We start from the raw sequence: 25023 nt of genomic DNA, 5'->3' as shown, positions 1-25023 counted from the left end.
ACAGAAAAGGAAAAAAAAAAAGCTTTCGCGCCTCAACTGCGGTTGCTCCAACGGCCAATAGAGTTCATTAGCGGCTAGCCAATCCTCTCAAGGAAGTATCTTCCGCTCAACCAATCCGGCAGTCTTTCGTCATAACAGCACGTGATTCATGCCAGTTCTATTTTTTTTTCGAATCCAAGTCCCATCAGCCCTTGCCATCATGGCCGCCTATGCGAGGGATGCCGGGAGTTGTAGTTCATTCATCGGAAGCTCATGCGTTCACCTTCAATAGGACGCGAGGGCAGGAAGTGCCTATTCGGAGTCCCGCGTAAATGAAACTCTGCGCCCCTTTTTTTAGTAGATGGTACAGTCCTCGCTCAGAAGCGGACGGTTCCTTTCCCGAAAAAAGGGGGGAATCAGAGAAAATGGAGTCGCTGCCTGTCGTAAGAAGTGGCCCAATTCTGTACCCGCCTGTCTGATGCAGCACCGGCTGACTCGGGAAGTTGAGCCCGGCTAGGGTTATACCGCTTTTCCATGGAGGGCGGTGGGTTTGCCATGAGAAGGACGCAGGAGCGAAGGAGGCGGCGGCGACGGCAACCGGGGCAAGGGGCGGATTCGCCCGGCATAAATTGCCGAGGGGGATCCCGGTCTATTTCCCCGCCGGCCAGCAAGAAACTGAACTCGGACGAAGGCGAGGAAGAGCTGGAGGAGCCGAAGCCGGAGGTACTGCCTATTCCAGGCCTCTCCGGGCATCGTGTCGAGCGGACTTGAGGCTGGGAGGCTCCATTATAACAGAATAACAGAACTGGAAGGGACCTTAGAGGTCTTCTAGTCCACCCCCCTGCTTAGGCAGGAAACCCTATACCAGGAGTCCTCAACCTTGGTTACTTTAAGACTTGTGGACTTCAACTCCCAGAATTCCTCAGCCAGCAAAGCTGGGTGAGGAATTCTGGGAGTTGAAGTCCACAAGTCTTAAAATTGCCAAGGTTGAGGCCCCGTGCCCTATACCATTGCAGACAAATGACTGCCCAGTCTCTTTATTATTAATTATTTATTTATTATATTATTGTTGTTGTTGTTGTTGTTATTATTATTATTATTATTATTATTATTATTATTATTATTATTATTATTATTATTATTATTATTATTATTATTGGTCGCACAATCAGTCAGATGTTTTTTTACCTGGATTTGGCATTTTTACCCATTTATGAAGTCCTCAAGGATCTAGGATGGGCAGATGATGTTTTATGTTGTTAAGAGATGTAAGCCTTCTGTAATTGACTGACGGTGAATTTGTCAATGCCTATGGTGTTCAAGTGGTGCTCCAGTTATCCATTATCATTATCTTCTATATAAATAAAAATGTAAATGTTTGTTTGTTCAAAATCTTAAATCTCTGAAAGTTCTTCACCGATTGCTTTGAAATTTTGACACAACGTTGCATTCGAATACGCGCGTGTTTTTATATACTTATATAGATGTCACACCTGTGACAGGTAAAACATGCTTTTTTTTAAAAACAGCGCCATCTGTTGAACGTAAAAGCAACACACGCTTTTACCAGACAGCCACAGCAACGCGTGGCTGGGTACAGCTAGTCATTAATATTATTGTGCAGTTAAGTAAACCGTGCTGATTTGAGGCTGGGAGACTCTTGTGGGAAGAGTTGGTGAGCCAGTTGGATTTGCCACATTTGAACTCAAGTGATGCTGATTAAGGGGAGGTGGGGAAAAAAGAAAGGTGAGCTAGTTCAGTTGGGCAAGAGCAACATTTTGGACTCTTGTATGTGTGCATGTGTGTGTGTGTGTTGCAGAGACATAATACACCCATTAAAAATCCCCCAAAATTGACCTATCCTCTGTAAAGATAAATTCCTTGTTGTTGTTGTTCTGTCTCTAAATCGTGTCCAACTCTTCATGACCCCATAGACCACAGCACACCAGCTGCCTCAACCCCCGTCCTTTACTGTCTCCCGGAGTTTGCCCAAATTCATGTTCATTGAATCAGTGACACTGTCTAACCCAGAGGTCTTCAAACTTGGCCCTTTTATGACTTGTGGCCTTCAACTCCCAGAATTCCTCAGCCAGGCAAGCTGGCTGAGGAATTCTGGGAGTTGAAGACCACAAGTCATAAAAGAGCCAAGTTTGAAGACCCCTGGTCTAACCATCTCATCCTCTGCCATCCCTTTCTCCTTTGGCCTTCCGTCTTTCCCAACATCAGGGTCTTCTCCAAGGAGTCCTCTGTTCTCATTTGGTGGCCAAAGTATTTGAGCTTCAGCTTCAGAATCTGTCTTTCCAAAGAACAGTCAGGTGGATTTCCTTTGGGAGGAACCTCTAATAATTCCTTGCAGTACTCCATTCTTGCATCAAAAAAAAAAAAAAAGAGATCCAGAATGTCAATCATTCCAGTGACATCGCAACATGACAAACCATGCCTTATATATAGGCCCTCAGGCATGGCTGAAGATGATATGGTAATGTGGTCTCCAGACCTGTATCCTTTCAGCAACTGTTTCTGTTTTTGTACTGGTCTAAATGATGTTCAGCTGAACTGCTCATGTTACATATTAAGGATATAAGGGAAACTTTGATGTTTTAAAAAAGAGGAGTGTCTTGGTCAACAACTCACTCATGCCTTTTTATAAGCAAGTAGTCCTCAACTTGCAACCAATCATTTAGTGACTGAAGTTACAACAGCACTGAAAAAAGGGACTTATTACTGTTTTTCACACTTATGACCGTTGCAGCATCCTCATGGTCACGTGATCAGCATTCAGATGCTTGGCAACTGGCATGTATTTATGACGGTTGCAGTGTCCCAGAATCATGTGATCACCTTGTGCGACCTCCTGGCAGACAAAAGTCAATGGGGAAGCCAGATTCAATTAACCAACCGGGTTACTAACTTACAACTGAATCACTGGCAAGAAAAGTCGTAAAATGGGGCAAAACTCACTTAACTATCTTGCTTAGCACAGAAATGTTGGATTCAATTGTAGTTGCATGACAAGGACTGCCTGTATAATACTATTTCACCCCCATAGAATGAATGTTTTATCATCCAAGATACAGTCGCTTAGTATTAAGAAGTCTCATTCACTTTTCACCTGAGTCATTCTTTTTTTTTTCTTTCAGGATTTTGACAGTGATGATATGTTTGCAGACTATGATAGCTTTTCTGGCAACAACTCTTTCTTAACTGAAATTGATGATATAGAGCAAAAATGCATGCCCTTTGGTAGGGATAGTCTGGATTCTGACAGCTTTGATCGCAACACTGCTGTGCGGCCTGTAGGTGGAGCTAATCAGGTGACAATTGCCAGGAACCTGGCACAGGTATTTTCGGAGACAAAACAGGTATTTTCGGAGACAAAACAGGTATTTTCGGAGACAAAACAGGTATTTTCGGAGACAAAACAGGTATTTTCAGAGACAAATGCTGCAGTTAGCTCCAGAGTCATAAGAGAATATGATTCTTTGAAATGGATGAAGGAACAGGAGAATAGCGCAGAGCCTCAAGATAATGATCTAGAAGGTCTTCCATCCTCCCAGCTTTTGTTTCGTCAACATTCAGATGAATGTTCTCAGAAAGAAACGGCCATAGAAGAAATACCCTGTCAGCTGGACGTCTCAGATCTGCCATACTGCAGTGACACAGAGAGTAATAAACAAGACTGTGAGTCGGTGAGAACTGCTTTGTTTGAACCAAGTAGGCGGAAGAGTCTCAAAGACCATCTCAAAAACACAATGGCCGGGAATGCCAGATCCTCTGCTTCATTGGTTTCTAAAAGCAAACAGCTGAAAGAAGCCATTGTAACTGAAGAGATGGCCATTGCGGAGGCAACTGACAACTTGGCTTTTGTAGATATCGGCCCTTTCTATGGTTTACCCACCAAAGTCAAGGAGCTACTGCTACGTATCAGAGGAATTGAGAAGCTTTATGGTAACACCACCCATCTCTTGTTTATTGTGACCTTTGCTACTATGATAAATTCCAGTTCGGTGCAATCTTTGCTTGTTCTGTGAGTGAAACCAAATTATTTTACACGTAATCCTTGACTTACGACCGTAATTAAGACTGAAATTTCAGTCATAGATTGTTGCGGTCGTAAGTTCGGGCATTGCATTTTTTTTTTGACATTTTTGTGGTGATCGTTAAGCGAATGCCACTGTTGTTAAGCGAATCCATTTTCCCCAATGAATGTTTTTTGCCAGAAACCGGGGGGGGGGGGGAATGCTGGAAATTAGCAAAAAAACCCATCATAAATAGCTGCCAATGTCTGCAGGACACTTGAAATGGCAATAAAGGTGAGTCAGTTGCCAGGCAACCAAAATGAACTCTTTTTTTTTCATTGAAGTACGAAAACAAAGGAGCTATCCCTGTACAGTACTAAGTTTACATTTTTGTTTTTAAGTATTTCCTAGGTCAGTGGTGGCGAACCTATGGCACACGTGCCAGAGGTGGCACTCAGAGCCCTCTCTGTGGGCACACGTGCCACGCCCTGGAGATGGCAACCATCTTCAACCAGCCGCTCACTAACTCGCCAAGGTCCCACGTGGCCAGATGCATCCCAGCACCCATGTGCTCGCTGGCCTCTGTGTGCGGGGGCTGATGGTGTCAGGCAGCAGCCGCCCCGGCCCCTGCCTCACCTTGCCCTGTGACAATGGCAGTGCCACCCTGCCTCACCTTGCCTCGCCTCATCCCGCAGGACGAGCCTCCTGCCCACCGCCCCACCTGCCAGAGCCCCCCTGGATCTCCCCCTGCCCGGCCCCCACAGGCGTCCCTCCCCACAAGCAACATCAAGGTGATCACGCCCACCTGGCACGCGGCGATAAATAAGTAGTTTTTGGGTTGCAGTTTGGGCACTCGGCCTCTAAAAGGTTCGCCATCACTGTCCTAGGTTCTTATAAAACAATACAATTTTAAGTGTGTAGTTTGTCAAGCTTTCTTAGAATCCCCAAACAGTTTAATTTTCATCGTGAATCATTATGAATACTATAAGACAGGAAAGGAAGACTATAAGAAATGCCTTTTAATTTTACAGACTGGCAACATGATTGCTTAATGTTCGAATCCCTGCAAAAGCGAAAGAACCTAATATATTCCTTGCCAACCAGTGGTGGAAAAACACTCGTGGCTGAAATTTTAATTCTTCGAGAATTACTCTGCAAGCAAAGAGATGTTTTAATGATCCTGCCTTATGTGGCTTTAGTCCAGGAGAAGGTGCGGAAACCAGCTTTATATTCATCTCCATCATTGAATTTGATTAACTCCCATCCATAGGAGGGCTCCAGTTGTGGTAGGATAAAATGCTGGGTTTGCACAGTTGGGATTTCAATTCTGTTGTACAGGTAGTCCTCCACTTACATCTATTCATTTAGTGACCATTAAAAGTTACAACGGCACCGTACAAATTGATTTATGGCCATTTTTCACACGCCTGTTGCGGCATCCCCATGGTCACGTGATCAAAATTCGGATGCTTGGCAACTGGCTCGTATTTATGACAGTCGCAGCGTCCAGGGGGGATCACGCGATCCCCTTTTGTGACCGTCTGACAAGCAAAGTCAATGGGGAAGTCAGATTCCCTTAATAAACATGTTACTAAGTTACCAACAGCAGTTATTTCATTTAACAGCTATGACAAGAAAAGTGGTAAACTGTGACAAAATTCACTTAACAACTGTCTTACTTAGCAATGGAAATTTGGGGCTCAATTGTGGCCGTAAGGCGAGAACTACCTGTACTGGAGGTGGGGAGGCGAACAACCAAGAAAATGCCTACGTTTTATTTCTTCTTATTCTTCTTGTGCCATATCCGTTATCGGACGTTGGCGATCATGTTGGTGATCCTGTTTTTATCAGCCACCGCACGAAAAAGTGCTGCTGAGTTTTCTCCAAACTGGTTCCTTAGATTTTGAAGCCACGATGTTCTTTTTCTGCCTGGACCTCGTTTGCCTTCAATCTTTCCCTGGAGGATTAAATGGAGTAGGCCGTATTTTTCTGGGTGTCGCATCACATGTCCAAAATATTCTAATTTTCGTTTTTTAATTGTTTTGATGATTTCCCTTGGCTTTCCCAGGCGGCTTATCACCTCCTCATTTCTGATCTTGTCAACACAGCTTATAGGTAACAGCCGCCTGTAAATCCACATTTCAAATGCTTCTACTCTATTTGCTGTTGTGAAATTGTACCATCGTAAAATGACGTTTTTTCCATTTTCTTCCTTTTCCAGGTTGGGAGTTTGTGTGGTTTTGGAATGGAGCTGGGTTTCTTGGTGGAAGAATATGCAGGAAGTAAAGGCAGGATTCCTCCAATCAAGAGAAGGCAAAAGAAATCTGTGTACATTGCCACTATTGAAAAGGGACACAGCCTGGTGAATGCCTTGATAGAAGCAGGGAGAATCAACACCCTGGGTCTAGTAGTAGTTGATGAGGTTTGTTACGATGTTTTATCATTATTTAGTATTTCCAGCTTGTTTGTATTCAGTAAATTATTTTGCAGCTTGGTGATTTTGATATCTTTTTCTCATTTAAAGTTGCATATGCTTGGAGAAGGTGGTCGTGGCAGTACACTAGAAATGACTCTTTCTAAGATTTTGTATGCAAGCAGTAAGTTAACTCTGTATAATATCTGAAAAGTCATCTCTGAACTCACTATATTGTATACTAATAGGTTAGGTATGGCAATTTCAAAAACCTACAAAACAGCTGCACACTGTATTTATCTGAAAAGAAGAAGTAACATGAAAGGATTATCTTACATTTGTTGAAATTCTGGTGCCAAACGTGGTCATAAGTTGTTATTGTATTGTTATAGTATCGTTGTTATTGTAAGGGAGAGTGGCAGTTTCAAAATCCTACAAAAGGGCTGCGCACTGAAAAAAGACTCTTCCCCAAATAACTCAAAAGGGTTATCTTACTTTTATTGACATTCTGGTGCCAAAATGTGGTCATAAGAATATAACACTGTAAAGTGTTATAAACAGAATTGGCCAAATTCTGGCTTGCAAACTATGCATGGCTTAGCATTTTTGTAAGAACAAGGAAATACAATTCTTAAAAAACAGTCTCTTATATATTTATGCATCTTGAAATTGTTTGATTGCCACTTTCTGTAGATGCAGAGAGAAGCTGCATAAAACATATGGATACTCCTGTGACTTTACATTCGGAAGATAATTCGCATTGATTTCAGTAAAACTTAGTTATCATTGACTACTATTTGAAGATTTCATTGTGTGCTTTTAAGAATAAGGAATTTTTGTCCTCTCAGAGGCTTTCAGAAATATATTTCATGCTGTTTGTATTGGAACAGTATTCAGTATAGTTGAATATATACGTCACCAAGACACTTCCAATTTTACGCGGGAGAAAACCCGAATAACCAAAGACCTACATACAAACACTCGCGAAAACCTCAGAAAACATATATATATATATATATATATATATATATATATATATATACACACACATACACATACACATACATACATACATATACATATACATGTGTGTGTGTGTGTGTGTTGAGATGAAAGCATAATGGCAATATTTTTATGTAAGAAGTTCTTGACATTCTTTTAGTAATTTTGTTTGCAATGTGAATTCTTGCATATTTAAATTCTTAGGCATGCATGTTTAGCATTTAAGCCTGATCTATTTCATTTTTGCATAGAAACAACTCAGATCATTGGAATGAGTGCAACATTAAAAAATGTTGAAGACTTGCAGCAGTTCCTGAAAGCAGAATTCTACACAAGTAATTTCAGACCTGTATGTTATTGAATTAAAAAAATGTACCGAACTTTCTGAGAAATAATTGTTACATAGTAACAGAGGTGAATGAATAGTGCAGGGGTAGGCAACCTTGGCTCTTTCATGACTCGAGGTTGCCTACTCCTGGAATAGTGTTTGCAAAGGCAGTTTAGTTTCCTATAGAGAATTCTATAGAGAAGTTGGTGTAATCACCTTACAAAAAATAGACAAATTGGTTTGAAAATGAAGGTTTGATCTGTTGTTCAGTCACTTTGATGTTTACAGTTATTTGATGAAAGACCTGGAAATATTTTTACTTCCTTGTCACAACTGTGTAAAAGTAGGGGAAATGCTCATCTTAATTAAATTTGTATTATACTAGGAAGTATCTAGTTTGCTATATTTTAAAAAGCCAACAAGAACAATGCATGTACTTACTCAGGAGAAAAATCTAGGTACTACATAGACTGGAGATTGAAAGTTTCGTATCTTGCTGAAATGGCAAAGATTTCGGCTTATCTGAAGAACCATTCAAATGAACAATTTTTATCAATATGGAGAAGATGGATTGTTTATATTCAAAAGAAGCATAGAGTGGTAGAATACAACTTAGGTTTTTAGATTTTTCTTATTTTGTTTATTCTTTCTATCTTTTCATGTAGATTAAGATACTTTGTGGAGTTAGAGATATTAGTATTTGTTTCCTTATATATGAATATTATCCTGGGATTAAGTTTGGGAAGTCCGGGGGGGGGGGGGGTTTACATGTTACTGTGTTTATTACGCCTATGATTGTTTTTTTTATGATGGAAAATAATAAAATTTCTTTGAAAAAAAAAAAAATCTAGGTACTACAGGAATCTTGACTTACAACCATAATTGCCCCAGGATTAAGAGTTGTAAATCATTGCAGCCATTAAACGGGTCCCCATGTGACTGGATCTGGTTTTACATTTTTTACAGTGGCTGCTAAGCAAATGCTATAGTTGTTAAATGAGTGCCACAGTCATTAAGCGAGTCCATTATACCCAATGGATGTTTTTCGCCAGAAGCCAGAAATAAATGCCAGAAACAGGCAAAAAAACAGGTGCCCATGACAAGTGTCAAAATGCAATGATATGATTGCAAGGAGAGGGGGCTGGTTCAGCCATTGTAACTTTGAAATGAAGTTGTAAGTACTTTTTGATGGGGGGGATCCATTGTAACAGTCACTAAGCAACCAGTCGTAAGTTGAGGATAGTCTATATACCAGTGACGGCAAACCTTTTAGAGACCAAGTGCCCAAAAACCACCCCTGCCCTCACTCCACTCCCTGCCTTGCTGCAGGGCCACCCACCGCCTCCACGGCCTGCCACAGCAGATCACCCAGACGGCCCAGCAGCACCATGGCAGCCACGCCCTCCGCCCGCGCCCCGCAACATCATCTGCATGTGACAGGGCACGAGGGCGGAATCTTGTCCCCGCTGCCCGGCTGCCATGTTCTTGGCTGCGCTGCTCCGTGCAGGCCACACCCGGGGGCAACTCTCCTCCGGGGGGGGCTGCTGGTGAGGAGGGGGCCGTTATGGGGAGGCGGGGCTGGGGTGACAGCGCGCGTGCCCACAGAGAGGGCTCTGAGTGCCCCCTCTGACACGTGTGCCATAGGTTTGCCACCACTGCTATATGCCGTAGAGGTTCAGTTGTTGGACTGAAATCAAAGAGATTTGAATTCAAGTCCTCAGTCATGGAGGTCATTGGTGATTTAAACATCTCACAGGGTTGCTGTGGCATAAAAATAACAATGTCACACAGGTCCTTTGGGCTTGTCTAGGAAAGGTGAGATTTAAATATGTTTATGTTGCTGTAATTTCAATATAAACAACTCTTTTCAAAAAGTCTTTTCCAATTACATCCATGATCTAATCCAATTATTCTACGTACCTTTCCACAATATAGGTTGAATTGAAAGAATACATTAAAATACAGGACCGCATCTATGAACTTGATAGCAAAGCAGAAAATGGCCTTAAGTTTTCACGTCTCTTGGATTTCAAGGTAATGCAGCTAAATATGCCGACATTTCATTTTCAGTTTGCAACTTCACTTTCAGCCGCGGCTTTTTCAAAACCATGTTCTAACAGCATGTCATTCGTTATTACTTAAAGCACCATAACAGTCTCTAAAACTGCGATTCCCAAAGTGTGCAGCATACCTTCCTTGAGATGCTGCAGAGTCCAGGAGATAAGTGAATAATCTTTTAATGGTACATTGTTTCAATAAATCCACTTTTCCCTAAATATTGCAAATAAGTAACGTGGCGGGATAAACACAGACAGTGGTTTTTTTATTCTTTATGTCTTCTTTATTGTACTCTATTTTAACTTCATTTTAGACTGTATTTTACTCCAATTTCATCTTAAGTCATATATTATTCTAGTTCCATTTTAAACTGTATTTTATCAAATTTTATTTTAAATTGCTTTTATTAGACTTTGGTAATGATTTGTTATTGGAACTTTGCACTTTGATATGGCCCAAGGGCTAATCAATAAAGATGATGATTATTATTATTATTATTATTATTATTATTATTATTATTATTATTATTATTATTATTATTATTATTATTATTATTATTATTAAAAATAAAGTTTTGTGTGGTTTTCATTGTCCATTTGTGTTTTTAGGAGAGGTGTGTATATTAAGATTAGATTAAAGCAGTATTTCCCAAGCTTAACAGTTTTAAGATGTTTGGACTTCAATTCCCAGAATTCATTGCTGGCTGAGGTATTCTGGAAACTGAAGCCCACACATCTGAAAATGGCTAAGATTGGAAAACGCTACACTCAAGGAAGGTATCATGGCAAAAGGTTTAGGAACACCTACTTTAAATATCATAAGTAAACAAAATATACAGGTAGTCCTCAACTTACGACAGTTCATTTAGTGACCATTCGAAGTTACAACAGCACTGAAAAAAGTGACCTAAGGCCAGTTTTCACACTTACGGCAGTTGCAGCATCCCCATGGTCACAAGATTTACATCTGGACGCTTGACAACTGACTCACATTTGTGACAGTTGGAATGTCCCGGGATCATGTGGTCCCTTTTTGCACCCTTCTGACAAACAAAGTCAATGGGGAAACCAGATTCACTTAACAACCGTGTTACTAATTTAAGAATTGCAGTTATTTACTTAACAAAAGTAGTGGGGAAAGTTGTGAAATGGGGCAAAACTCACTTAACAAATGTCTCACTTAGCAACAGAAATGTTGGGCTCGATTGTGGTTGTAAGTTGAGGACTACCTGTACTTAATTTTCAAATTATTTCTTCATTTTTTGTACATAATTGTGATGCTTTGCTGATCTTGATTCTACTGCCTTAAGTGGGAGGTGTAAAACCCTGGAGAATCAAATGCTTATTTTGTATTTCTTTTTAGAAATTATTTAATAGATTAAGCACGTTGAAAGCAAGTATTTAAAACTCAGGCATCAAGTAGGGATTGTTTGATAATTTGCTTTCTTTATATCCAATTAAAGTTATAGATAGAAGCTTAGCACAAGTACTTTGACAAATTGAGATTACAACAATTTGCTTCCATTTAGAAATAACACTGCTTAATATTTTAGTATTCTAGTAATCTTCAGAAGGTAGATCCTGATCATCTTATTGCATTGGTCACAGAGGTTATTCCCAAGCACTCCTGCCTTGTCTTCTGTCCTACTAAAAAAAACTGTGAAAACGTAGCAGAAATGATATGCAAACACATAAACAGGTATGTCTCCTATGTGCACTTTAATTGCTAAATCAGTGTTTCTCAACCCTGGCCAGTTTAAGCTATGTGTACTTCAGTTCCCAGAATTCCTCAGTCAGCCATGCTGATGGAGGAATTCTGGAAGTTGAAGTCCACAGAGCTTAAAGCAGCCAAGGTTGAGAAATGTTATGCTAAATGAACATTTTCATGGATCTCCTGGTGTCAGTGTTAATTTGATGCAGACATATTGCATTTGCATCCTAAGCAAATGTAAAGCATTGCAGGATATGTTCATATGTCAAAGAATAACAGTAATTGGCATATAGCAGGGGTCCCCAAACTTGGCAACTTTTAAGGCTTGTGGACTTCAACTCCCAGAATTCCCTCAGCCAGTCTGACAGGCTGGGGGAATTCTGGGAGTTGAAGTCCACAAGTCTTAATGTTGCCAAGTTTGGAGACCCCTGGTGTATAGGATTGGAAAATATCTAATACTCTGGAGAACTACTGCCATTGTAATCTGTACTGATCCAAAGAACTCAATAGTATAGCTATAATGTCATGTGGGAAAGACCTTGGGAGACAGGACCAAGAGATGCTGCCTAGGGAATGGTCAGAGAAGAGACAGCTTAGCCTGCAGCAGGATAATGGATAGGACAACAGGCTCAGAAGAGACCCTCTTTAGTTTCTCTGGCTGTAAAGGAGACAGTAGGAGAATTATACCGTCAGACCTGCAGTGTAGCTTTACATCCTAAAGTAGAATTAGCTTATCTGGACAAGTTTCCTGTCTGATCTCTTCTCATTTTCTTAGTATTCCCTTATTGATCTAATTCACAGCCTAGAAAATCAGGTCAAGTGCTTTCTTGTACCATGTTCCATCTTTTCTTTCCTTTCAGCAAATCATGGTTGGCTTTGGAAATTAGAATGTTTTACAATTATCCAAGTCGCAAGACTGGTTCTTACCACTCTTTCCAAAAAGTGGAATGGGCAAACCAAAGGCAAACTTGTATTTGCCAGGCTGGGAAACGGGTTTGTCAGCCGGAAATGGTTACCTCCAGCCAGATATATTTGAAGCTGGGTTCAAATTCCAGATGTGGAAGGGAGACCATATTCCACGACGCACTTCTAGTCTTTTAATTATAAGCTAATCAGTGGAGAAGAATACAAATAGTCCTTGACTTATGACAGAAATGGAGCCTATGGTCATAAGTCATTGCAGTCGTTACGCAGCTCACCCTATGACTGGACCCGACTTTAGAACATTTTTTGCAGTGGCTGCAGTATGGTAGACATCACACAAATACTGCAGTAATTAAGTGAATCCATTATACCCAATTTCTGGCCCTTTTTTTGCCAGAAATTAAGACTAAACCCCAGAAACTGCCCAAAAGCGTCGAAAATATGGCCATAAAAGTGAAAATACAGTCATTTGAGCCCAGGGGGAATACGGCCATAGTAACTTCAAGATCAGGATGTAAGTTTTGGGGAGGTCTGTTATAACTTTGGTCGCTGAGCGACCAGTCCCTGAGTCAAAAACTACCTGTACATTTGAACTTTTGGTGCGTCTTGTAACGGATCGTTCCTTGTTCATCCTAGATGAAAACAACTAGTTACGTTTGGAACAAAAGTGTCTTGTGAACAAAGTCCCAAGAAGTCTGAGGATACCCATTGTCTAATTCTACCCTTTCTTTGCTAGAGCGCTTAAAAAGATCAAGGAGAAAGAAAAATACAATCTTCTGAAAGAGTTAAGAAGCATCTGCAGTGGAAAACTCTGTCCAGTTTTGAAGCGAACAATTCCATTTGGAATTGCTTACCACCACAGCGGTCTCACCAGCGATGAGCGGAAATGTATAGAAGCAGCTTATTCCTCAGGCTTCCTCTGTCTGCTAACCTGTACATCTACGCTTGCTGCGGGAGTCAACCTGCCCGCTCGAAGGTTATAGCACTGGCTTTTTTTTTTTATGTTCCTCATGTGAAATAGGGTAAACATTCTAACATTTCTTTCGCGGAATCCCCCAAAAGCCATCTTGTGGCATGATCCAAGAACCGAGTGATGCCGTCGTGATTCCGATAGATGAGACCAATTAAAAGAACTTCAAGACAAGGAATTCGTCCTTAAAGAACGTTTTTATTTGGCTACAAAATAACGGCACGTACAAAGGTGAACCCAAGACTAAATTCCCCTCCCCCTGGTTACAAAGTTGCAAAGTTAACAATTCCCACCCGAATTAGATGTCATAAATCACATTCTCCAATTGTTAGTAAACGTGGGCACTCCTCCCAGATCTCCAGCCCAGCCAAAATGTAATCAGCAATGACCTTGGTTCCCATACCTAAGAATTGTTATGGCTAACTTAAAACTACACTTCCCCCCCTCCTCCCCTTCTAAATAAGTGGCAACCAAAAACAAAGTGAAAATAGCTTCAATTCGTTGCAGCATTGACAGATGCTCCTTAAGTATCCAAGTTGGCTCTCTCAAACAGCAGCTACGGAAATTCTAATAATTCGTTGTTTCTCTTTTTAGAAAAAGAAAAACCATCCATGCCCATTAAAAACCAGGGACTGGACCCAAATCTTTCCCTAAATGCAATTTTTTTGTTTCCAGAATATTATTTAGAAACAGATGTTCAGACACACGAATCCCACCCGAAGTCTGAAAGAATATGATCTAGAAATAGTATTCGGTAATGTAGGGGTGCCAGTTCCCATTCCTTACTAGCACTGATGATGTTAATTAGTTTGGATAATGAAACATCTGCAAAAAAACCACAAAAAAACAATAACCAAGCTCAGAGAACACCAAAGACCCCTCACTGGAGATAATATGTAAGTAGCTCCCAACACCTGTTGATAGCCTTATCCTCCATAAATACAGTTAATTCCCCAATTGGGCCACTGAAATGATGACATTTTGGATCAGCGACTTCCATACTTGAACTGTGTCTGCTTTTATTCCAGAACAAATGCATATCAAAGTAAAGTCTTTGGTTTGATTTCAATGTACTTATGGCTTAGGACAGTGATGGTGAACCTTTTAGAGACCGAGTGCCCAAACTGCAACCGAAAACCCACTTATGCATCGTCGGGTGCCGGGTGGGCGTGGCCCATTGGGTGGGCGTGGCTGCAGTGGTAACGGCAGACTGGGTGGGACTAAAAAGTTCAATCAATCAATTCCAACTTTGCAAGATCTTTTTTTCCCGCAAGAAGTTGAAATTGACTTATTGATTGAACCTTTTTTTTTTTTTTACACGGCAGCGGAGGCCTAAAGCAAAAAGGTTTTATAAAACCCAGCTGAAGGCCTAGGACTAGGGCGACGATACGAGTGCCCACAGAGAGGGCTCTGAGTGCCGCCTCTGGCATCCGTGCCATAGGTTCGCCACCACTGGCTTAGGATATCCCATTTTATTCCATTATTAGCAATAATTCCATTGTGACCATTACTCCTTTATGCACTTTAAGCATTCCAAAAGAAGCTTCTGCTTTCTACTGAGATTATTATTATTTTGGTTTTAGTGTTCGTAATTTTAAATATTGTATGATTCACCTGTTACCTTAAAAGTATTTTCAAGTGCTTTTTCTTAGTGAGGAAAGAAAAAAAAATTGGATGTAAGTGAGAAGTAATTAAAGTCCCTGTTCATGGATTCCGCAGGGTTATTTTAAGAGCGCCGTACGTTGCTACAGATTTCTTGAAGAAGAACCAGTATAAACAGATGATTGGCCGAGCTGGTCGTGCTGGCATTGATAAGGCTGGTGAAAGTATTTTGATTGTGCAAGAGAAAGACAAAGACCTGGTAACTTAAATGGAAAGAATTGCAACGTTTGATATTTCTAAGCCGTCAGGATTAATTGATTAAATAATACTGTAGTGGGTGGAGTTCAAATATATAAAGCCTTGGTCTGAAGTAATTTATTTCTTCTTCTAGTAAATACATTTAAAGATAGCTTCATAATTATGTCACTGCCAAGAAATATCATAACCTACTGTAAGTTTACAAATCTGTGCTTTAGTGGAAAGTGAGCCCTCTTTTCATCAATTTAGGACAGGATTGTGGCATTTAAAGACAATTGTGTTTATTGATTAATTAAAACAGTGAAGTTGTCCTGCATCACAAAAACTTAAAAGCAGTTTTATTTTCTATTTCCCTCACATCTTCTTGAATAGATTGGTATTACAATGCAGTCACTGTAAAGCAAGTGATAATGCATAGTTATATATTTTGAGAAAAGATACTGCAAATACATAGGGCTACCTCTGAGAAGCTAATGTTCCTAATGATAGATGACTTGAGCAAGGCATTAATTGCAGGAAATGATACAGTTAAAATAATGCTCAGGATGCAATGGAGCAGGCATTTCATAATGTTACAAGCACATGTCAGAATCATAACTTTTTTTTCACAGTTATTATGTTTCATTAATTCATGCTGTAAATTTGTTTTTAAGGTTCAAAATTTAATCACCAGTCCCCTAGAAAGCTGCTACAGCACTCTTCTGCTGGAATCCAACAAGGGCATCCGAAGTTTGCTTTTATCGGTGGTTGGTTTAAAGGTTGGTAATTCTAAAACGTTAATTTTCAGCTATAATACTTTAGTGAGAGAAGTTCGGAAGTAAGAACTTAGAAGTAATCGCAATCGCAATAGCACACTTAAATACCACTTTACAACCCTCTCCAAGCGATTTACAGAGTCAACCTATTGCCCTCAACAATCTGGGTCCTCATTTTACCGATCTCGGAAGGATAGAAGGCTGAATCAACCTTGAGCTGGTCAGGATCGAACTGCTGGCTATGGACAGAGTTTGCCTACAATACTGCATTCTAACCACTGCGCCACCATAACTTCTTTTACTCTCTCAAGTAAAATAACTAATGATAAAATTCTCTTTTGTCTTGGCTGTAAATTGTTTTTCTCCCAAACTAAGCCTTTAGTTAGTCTTAGTTTAATATTTGGCCTTTGGTATTCTATTACAGGTAGCAAACAATCCTGAGGAAATTTACCAGTTCATGGGTGCAACTTTACTTAGTATACAGCCACAGCTCCTGCCTCAGAAGAGCCTGCAGGACGTAACAATGGAAGCCTTACAATGGCTGAAACAAAATGGGCTGCTAAAAGAGAAAGAAAATTCTGACAGCGAAAAGAACTGTCAGAATAATCTAGGGATCACTCAGTTGGGCCGAGCTACCTACAAAGGTAAAAGATGCTTGTGTTATTGGTTAAAGGGCAGGTAAGCAGAATCAGCCTTACCAATAAGCAGAATGAAACTGTCCCCTCTAGAAGCATCCACGGGAAGGTCACCGGGTAGAGGGAAAATGACAGGGCTGTGCAAGCTCCACCCCTTTCGTGCATGTATTAGAAAAGGTGGAGTTTACCGCAAGACTCCGGCTTTCGTTGTTTTAGGACAGTGATGGCGAACCTTTTAGAGACCGAGTGCCCAAAAACTGGCCCTGCCCCTGCTCCACCCCCCTGCCGCCCCTGCTCTGCCCCCCCCCCGCCTGCCCACAGGACCACTCATCCGCCTCCAGGGCCCGCCTCAGATCGCCCAGGCAGCCCAGCAGCGCTATGGCGGCCACACCCTCTGCCCGCGCCCTGCAGCATCAACTGCATGATGGGGTGTGAGGGCAGAGACTTGTCTACACTGCCTGGCTGCCATGTCCTTGGCTGCGCTGCTCCGTGTGGGCCACACTCGAGGGCGAGTCTCCTTCAGGGGGGCTGCTGGAGAGGAGAGTGTCGGGGGGGAGGCAAGGCTGGGGCAATGGCACGTGTGCCCACAGAGAGGGTTCCAAGTGCCGCCTCTGGCACCCATGCTATAGGTTCGCCACCACTGTTTTAGGATCAGATCCTGTGGATGCCTCTACTCACCTCAGGATGCTGATTGCATGTAATCCTTAATTTTACTCCTATCTTAGGTTCAATTGAATTGGCACACTGTGACACTCTCTACACAGATTTGAAGAAAGGACTTGAGGGGCTAATACTTGAAAGCTACCTTCATCTGATCTATCTGATAACACCATATGATATGATTCCTCAGTGTAGCCCAAATTGGATGGTCTATTTTAAACAGGTAAGATGCTTCCAAAAAAAAGCATCATTGGGTATCTTCTCCCTAGGCCTAGAATAATAGCAAGGAGTATTCCTAACAACACCAGGATAATTAAAACTCTGTCTTCTGTAAATTTCATTGGGAAGAGACTTTTGCCTTTTTATAGCCTCTCTGTCTATACTAAAATTGTGTGTTTGGGCTCCTTGGCACTCCCATTACAGTATAAAATGAAATGGATTGAGTTATGCATATGCTGCTGACAAAAGGCTAAATAAAGAAATTTAAATCATGCACACACAGGATTTAGATCTTTTGAGAGTTCATTTGCTGGTGGGAGATACTTATTTTTTATCTTATAAGTTAAAGATTAAGAGCTTTTATGCAGAGATTCAGATTTTACCAAATACATCATAAGTGTTTTATTTTTAGGAAAAAGGTATGTGAAGTATTAACTATATTTATGTATATATTCATGTATTTAATACAGGTATATACATTTCTATATAATCACATCTCAAAGCAGTGTATAAATTAAAAAACTGAAATAACAATGATTAAAATGACAAAATACTGACCTGAAACCCACGTTCATTGTAACAATGAAGTTAAAGTAAGGAGACCAAAATCCCAGATCATTTATTCAAGGAGAGGACAAAATGGCCTGGGGTGGGGGTGGGGGAAGAACTCCTGACAGTGAGAACAATTAACCAGTGGAACAACCTGCCTCCAGAAGCGGTGAATGCTCCAACACTGGAAGTTTTTAAGAAGAGACTGGACAGCCATTTGTCCGAAATGGTATAGGGTTTCCTGCCTGAGCAGGGGGTTGGACTAGATGACCTTCAAGGTCCCTTCCAACTTTACTATTATTATTATTATTATTATAACTAGGTCTTTGTTATGAACCTGGGAAGAGAGATAGGCAACTCAGAGTGCTATCACAGGATTTTCACGTGCCCGGCTTTTACAAGTGACCACTTTCAGTAGCTTCCCCTATTGTGTGGAAATTCCTCTTAGCAGAAATTCAGTTTGCTTCACCCCTCTTGAACTTCAGGAAAAAGATAAAAGACTTTTTGTTCCATCTAGTTTGGGAAGTGGGTACATTACAGTTGAAGGTGAAGTTTGCTGGTACAGATTTCTAAGTTCTGGTTTCTTTTTTATTTCGTAATTTTTTAATACATTTTTGGGTATTATGTAATGTTGATATTGTTAGCCACCCGTAGCCTTCCCAGCAGGATGCACATATCTTTGCATTCACCTCTATTTGAAGCTGAATAAATACAACAGCTCAGTTTTAATATGTAAAACAGGATAGATTGTGTCCTATAGTTACAATTTGCTTAATTTTAGATCTGAGCTGATTATAATTTGTTTGTTTTAGTTCAATCAACTAAGTCTAATAGAACAACAGGTAACCAGCACTGTTGGAGTGCCGGAGAGCTTTATTACCAAAAAGGCATCTGGACAAGCCATCAAGAATGTAAGAGAAAGATTTGTTTATTAAACAGCGTATCTGAATGGCCACCAGAAAAATACACTTGTGATTATTTATTCCAGTGATTACAAGTTTCTCTTCCTTCTCTTCTCCACTTTCTCTTGCCAATTTAAGCTCCTTGTTAAAGTAGCAACATTAAATAAGAGGATTTTGAAAATATCGTAAGAATTACTGAAATACTGGAGAATCCCATGTTGAAATCTCCATGCTGATGTACCATAAAACACATCGGGTGACACTCATTGGGGATTGTCATTATTGCTCTAGCTGCAGTTGGTAGAAACTGTAGGAAAAAAAACCAGATATATTGCCTTCCTTGAAGAAAAGGTGAAATTCAATTGTAATCTTACGTATGCATGATCTAAGAATAGTAAGAATACAAAAAGAATTAAATTAATTCATCTGATCTTGTCTATATTGAATGAAGTAGCAAGAAAATGTTTTTAACTGTAATCTGGGAATCAGCAGAAAAATTCTACAGTTATATTTTTGTTATTTATATTGCAAATTCTATTTTGGAAAAGTGTGTTACTATATCCCTTAGATACATGCTTCATTGTTCCTACATTGTGAAATATACTGCAATTATTTAAGGAACTTAAAGAAATAGAAGCTTGCAAAGATTTTATGTTGTTTTCAGTTTCTTTATGAACTTGGTATCTTCTTAGGAACTGGATGGTAATACTGTTAATAGACTTTACCTGTCCCTCATCCTTCATTCCTTGTTAAGAGAGACCAACATATGGGATGTGTCAGAAAAATTTAATATACCACGAGGATTTGTTCAAACTCTTCTCAATTCAGCGGCTTCATTCTCCTCCTCAGTTTTGCATTTTTGTGAGGTAATGTACAACAGCTAAATAATTCACTGCAAGGCAAAAACATCATTCATTACTTTTCTTTGAAAAAAAGTTATAATTTCTTTGGTAATCACCTCATACAATTTCCTTTCATAAATTTAGATCCAATTTTCAGTGCATTACTTTGCTCCCATGCTGAACGGTTTTCAAACTGAAAATAAATAACACTCATAGATATCTTGTAATTTTGTATATCTCATTTTGAAACCAATCCCTCTGATATGTATTTTATTTGTTTATTTATTTATGAGAAATTATATGGCCGCCTACTCACTCTCAGTGACTCCAAGTGGTTTACAAAAATAAAATTACCGCTTAGCTAAATACAGCATCATATTGACATTTTCCAACAGCTGGTTTTTCTTTTGTCATCATATCATAACGTGAAAGATTCTGTGTTATCACAATGTTGCATCCCAATATGTAGGGCCCAGTTTAATCCTTTTATCTACTGCAGACATTAATTTAGATACAACAAATGGATCCCACTAAGACAGGGGTAGGAAACCTTGGCTCTTTTATGACTCGTGGACTTCAACTCCCAGAATTCCTGAGCCAGCATGGCTCAGCTTGGAAACCTCTCCCTTTCCCCTCAGCATGGCTGGCTCAGGAATTCTGGGAGTTGAAGTCCACACGTCATAAAAGAGCCAAGGTTGCCTAACCCTGGGCTAAGAGAAGAAACTGAGCAAGGTTTGATTGATAGGTTTCTAAGTAAAACTGACCAACAGGAATGTTGCTAATGTGTTTTCTTACAGGAGCTGGATGAATTTTGGGTTTATAAAGCTCTCCTGCCAGAACTTACCAAGAGATTAAGCTATTGTGTTAAAGCAGAACTTATTCCTCTTATGGAGGTAGCTGGAGTTTTAGAGGTTAGTACAGTCTAATCTGACAAAAAAGGACGTTCAGTACATCTGAATGCAGTTTATATGAATTATTTTTTTAAACAAATAGGTTAACTAGGAGGGTTTTTAGATATCCAAGCAGAATGTAAGGATGACTTCTAAAATTTCTTCTGGTTGCTCACTACTTCCTGAAAGTTTCCAGTTGGAGGTAGAGGACAGGCACATTGGCAGGTGTCTGTAATGTAAATCACACACCTGAATTCAAAAGGACTTTGATTGGGTGCTTCTGGTCCAGCTTTTGCCTTGTTGGCTATTGGACACCAAGTTCTGCTTTGCAGATGAGGGTGAAGATAGACACTAGCAGCTATTTATTTTTCAGCTGAGAGCCATTGTGGGTTTGTTGTGGCTGGAGAATTTTGGGCATTGAAGTCCACAGATTTTAAGGTTGCCAAGGTTGGACATCTCTGATGTAACGTCTTGATCCATTGTTAGTTCTCTCCTTTAATTAGCTTCTTCACTGCTTCACAGGCTCGAGCCAAGCAACTCTACAACTTGGGCTATAAAAGTTTAGCTCACTTGGCCAATGCAGATCCAGAACTTCTAGTCAAGAATGTTGTGCATATGTCCAGAACTCAGGCCAGGAAAATAGTTTCATCTGCAAAGGTAAGGAAAGAAGCAGTGAGACACTCGTCTGGACCAACTGCTGTTTAAGTGGGAAGAGGTCTTATATAGTCCTCGTCAGAAATCAGGGTCAGAATAATCTCCATCTTTGGCAAGTAGCCATTCTGTCTCTGTTTTATCTAAGTCTTATGAATTGAGGCAGTTGGGGTGAAGTCTAGTGCTGTTTTTGAGAAATACATATTGATATCTGTGATGAACTGTGTATGTTGCTAAAAAAAAAAAAGACAATCCATTACGACAGGGGTCTTCAAACTTGGCCCTTTTATAACTCGTGGACTTCAACTCCCAGAATTCCTCAGCCAGCATGCCTAGCTGAGGAATTCTGGGAGTTGGAAGTCCATAAGTCATAAAAGGGCCAAGTTTGTAGACTCCTGCATTATGAGGATCAATAGTTGGGATCTTATCTGTTGCTAGGATCTCTGCAGGACTGCAGAGCACTTGCGCTGATTGTGGATGAGGTATAAATACATGTCAGATTTTGCCTTTGTTGCATGTAAAGCAAATGCGTTGGGGTTGTTGTTTTTTTAACCTAAATGCAGGCATTGATCTGGGAGAAAATAAAATTGGAGGCCTCATATATGTTCAGTCTAGTCTCTGCTCCAGTGAACCTTCTAAGAAATGAACACTGTATATGTCACCCTGGGAGCTATTTGGTCTCAGTTACACAATAAATACACTACAGCAGGGGTGTCAAACTCAATTTCATTGAGGGCCACATCACATCAGCATTGCGGTTGCCCTCGGGGGGTGTGTGGCCAGGGTGGGTGTGGCCTATTGGGTGGGCATGGCCAGCTTTACATCTTCGCGTCAAGGGGGCCTGTGGGGGCCTGGGCAGGAGTGGGACAGATCTGAGGGTCTCTGGCAGAAGGGGGTGGGACCAGGGCAAGTGCCAAGGCATGGTCCACTGGAGGAGCCTCACCATTCCTCTCAGGCCATGTGGGGGGGGGCTGGATGTTGGTGCAGTCTGCCCGGAGCCCTGGGCAGCAGAGGTCAAATGCCCACCCTGGCCCTCAAGCACCCGCGGCACCAAGCCCAGCCCCACTTTCCCAAGGGTGATGCTGCTGTGCTTGCTCTCCTTAGCCAGGTTACCCATAATGGGTATGAGGGCAAAGTCAGAGGGAGGCCCATTCCCTCTTCATGGGAGGAGACCCGGCTTTGTATCCAAAGCTTCCTTAGCAATAGGATGGGAGACCCCAGGATAGGCCAGGAGGAGGGGGCAAGGGGATGGTGAAAGGGCAGCAGGACTGGACTAAGGCAGGATTTCCCTCAGACCCTCCCTCTTCTTCTTTCCTTCTTTCCTTTCTTCCTAAGTACAGAGTGGTTGGAAAATATTTGAGATGAGGGAGGTAGAAAAACAGGCAAGAAACGCAGCCAGGGCCAAGGCAGCAGGGGCCGTTCCCTCACTGTTTCCAGGATGGCTTCGCGGTACCACATGAAACCACTTCGCGGGCCGCATCCGGCCCCCAGGTCTTGTGTTTGACATGTCTGCACTACAGTAAAAAGTAGTGACTTTTTTGTCTTTGAATGCAGATGCTCCTTGCTGAGAAGACTGAGGCTTTACAAGAAGAAGTTGAAGAATTATTGAGAATACCCACGGATGTTCCATGAGGCTTTTTATTTTTCCATAAATCCAAGATTCAATAGATTTATCTCCCGCCTTGATCACTGCTTGTATTTACTGTATATATTCATGTAATAAAATTTATACATCAGAAAATATTATTTTAAAAATCATCAGCATGTTTTGTTTTGTACATAATGAAATTACGTGGTTTTTTTTGCAATCTGCTTTGTATTTTACCTTTCAGACACATTGCCATTAATGACATGATTTTACATTTCATTTCAGTGTCACTATTTTTATTAGATTACTTCATGACTCCTAACACAATCATGTTGGAAAATTAATTTTATTCTTTTATTTGAAATCTATTTTGGAGATTATCGGGAGAATTATAATGGCATAATTGACATAACTTGTCTATATTTGCTAAATTATATATCAAATATGCTTTCAAATAGTTTAGTCTATCTGGGTAATTAACTCCCTGGCTATCTTCACACTATGTATTAGTACCACAAATTAGCCAACCATATTTTAGTATAGAGTACCTTGCAAATCACGTCTAATAGCTAATTCATGGTTTGATATACTGTGCCAATTAATTGGTTCTGAATATTTTTAAAAAATAAAACCTACCCCAGACAAGACTGAAAAATATATAAACAAAATGTACAGATATTAAAAGGTAGCCACTACAAGCACAGACAAAATCACAGACCCACAGAGGCTCTACACAACACATAAACTATAATTATTCATCACAGTGGCTCAAGAAAAGCCACCCACACAGTGGCTAAATATGTTGGTCTGGTTCACATACAAAGATATCTGACTTTGTTTTCTTAGGGAAGGTGCATTTGTACAAAATATATTCAAAATGAAAGCACTGAAAGATCACTGTGGAGAAATCTCTGAAACATTTAAGGAGGCAATTGTAAATATTGGCAAGGCTGTGTAATAGCTAGATAATTTTTTTTATCTATTAAGGAAATACCTGGGGTATAAGCATGGCAATACGATCACAGATACAAATGCTAATAGAGAAAACCTATTTCTACTTATCCTGCCTGCACTTGGGCCATCCAAAATGGACTATGTGCACTTATACATGGACAAACAAAATACTCTCCCACTTCTCCCTAGCCCCAGATTCTGAAAATCATCTCTCCTTCCATGATCCTCTTTTATTAGCCCAAACTTTTCTTTCTCTGAAGCATCTATCTTGTAAATCTGTTTTAAACTGTAGTCCTGGTGGCTAAAATGTTGGACATCCCTGCTCCTATCCCACTTCCTACTATTTGCAACCTCATCCTTCCTCAAAACTTTCAGAGAAAACCCAATGTATTATTTCAAGTATATTGTGTATGGGAGTTACTGAGAAATGTGTTCATGTTCTTGCAAATTCTGAAACTTGTGCTTGAGTTCTATACCTGGGTGGTTGTGACATTTCCTGTGTAGTCATTGTAGTGAGATTCCCACACTGGGAAAAAGAACAAAATTGTATTTAAAGATCATTAGATTTCACAGCCACCTCAATTCTGTTTTGGATGGCCACTAGGATTACACCTCTGCAATTAGTTAATAGTTGGAAAACCTGTTGTAATTAGTTTGTGACTAGGTTCTTTAGGTGGTGTCACAGTTCTGCAACACTGAGGACTGAGTAAAACCATCAGAGTAGCTTCCTTCAGCAATATTTACACTACAATCATAGCTTTATCAAACCATCTTGTCCATTTGCATAACCCAGCACCGCATATCACATTTTAGTTTAGCCAGATGCAATCTTTAAGTAAAACATATATTCATCTGTCCTAAAATACAAAAACTCTAGACTAGGTGCTGAGTAGTACAAATTGGGCACCAATACAAAGGCTGGGTTCATCCATCATTCAAAGGAACTGCTTAACAATGGTTAGTTGAACAAACCACAATGACTTTCATGCCATGCTAAGCCAAAATATAAGAAGACACATGACTTAGCCCAGTTTTTCCAACTTGATAACTTCCAGATATGTAAAGCAACTCAGAATTCTTAGCAATAGCCATGCAATCTAAAGAATTGTGGGAGT

General features: G+C 40.4%; 1 protein-coding gene across 1 annotated transcript; it reads left to right on the top strand.

Annotated features, from left to right (window-relative positions):
* Positions 1-462: 462 nt before the first annotated feature.
* On the top strand, positions 463-23073 carry HELQ (helicase, POLQ like). The gene is made up of 19 exons (XM_029287375.1): positions 463-702; positions 3120-3275; positions 3405-3927; positions 5030-5208; positions 6220-6420; positions 6523-6595; positions 7665-7762; positions 9677-9775; positions 11352-11497; positions 13170-13409; positions 15123-15264; positions 15917-16021; positions 16443-16662; positions 17379-17536; positions 18894-18992; positions 19676-19849; positions 20623-20736; positions 21238-21372; positions 22921-23073. The coding sequence occupies exons 1-19, from the start codon at positions 514-516 to the stop codon at positions 22996-22998; spliced, it is 3129 nt and encodes a 1042-aa protein (XP_029143208.1). The 5' UTR covers positions 463-513; the 3' UTR covers positions 22999-23073.
* Positions 23074-25023: the final 1950 nt, after the last annotated feature.

The sequence above is a fragment of the Protobothrops mucrosquamatus genome, unplaced genomic scaffold (assembly GCF_001527695.2).
Source record: "Protobothrops mucrosquamatus isolate PMUCROS unplaced genomic scaffold, P.Mucros_1.0 scaffold3, whole genome shotgun sequence".
Taxonomy (NCBI): Eukaryota; Metazoa; Chordata; class Lepidosauria; order Squamata; family Viperidae; genus Protobothrops; species Protobothrops mucrosquamatus.
This window is presented reverse-complemented; position numbering and strand designations above follow the sequence as displayed.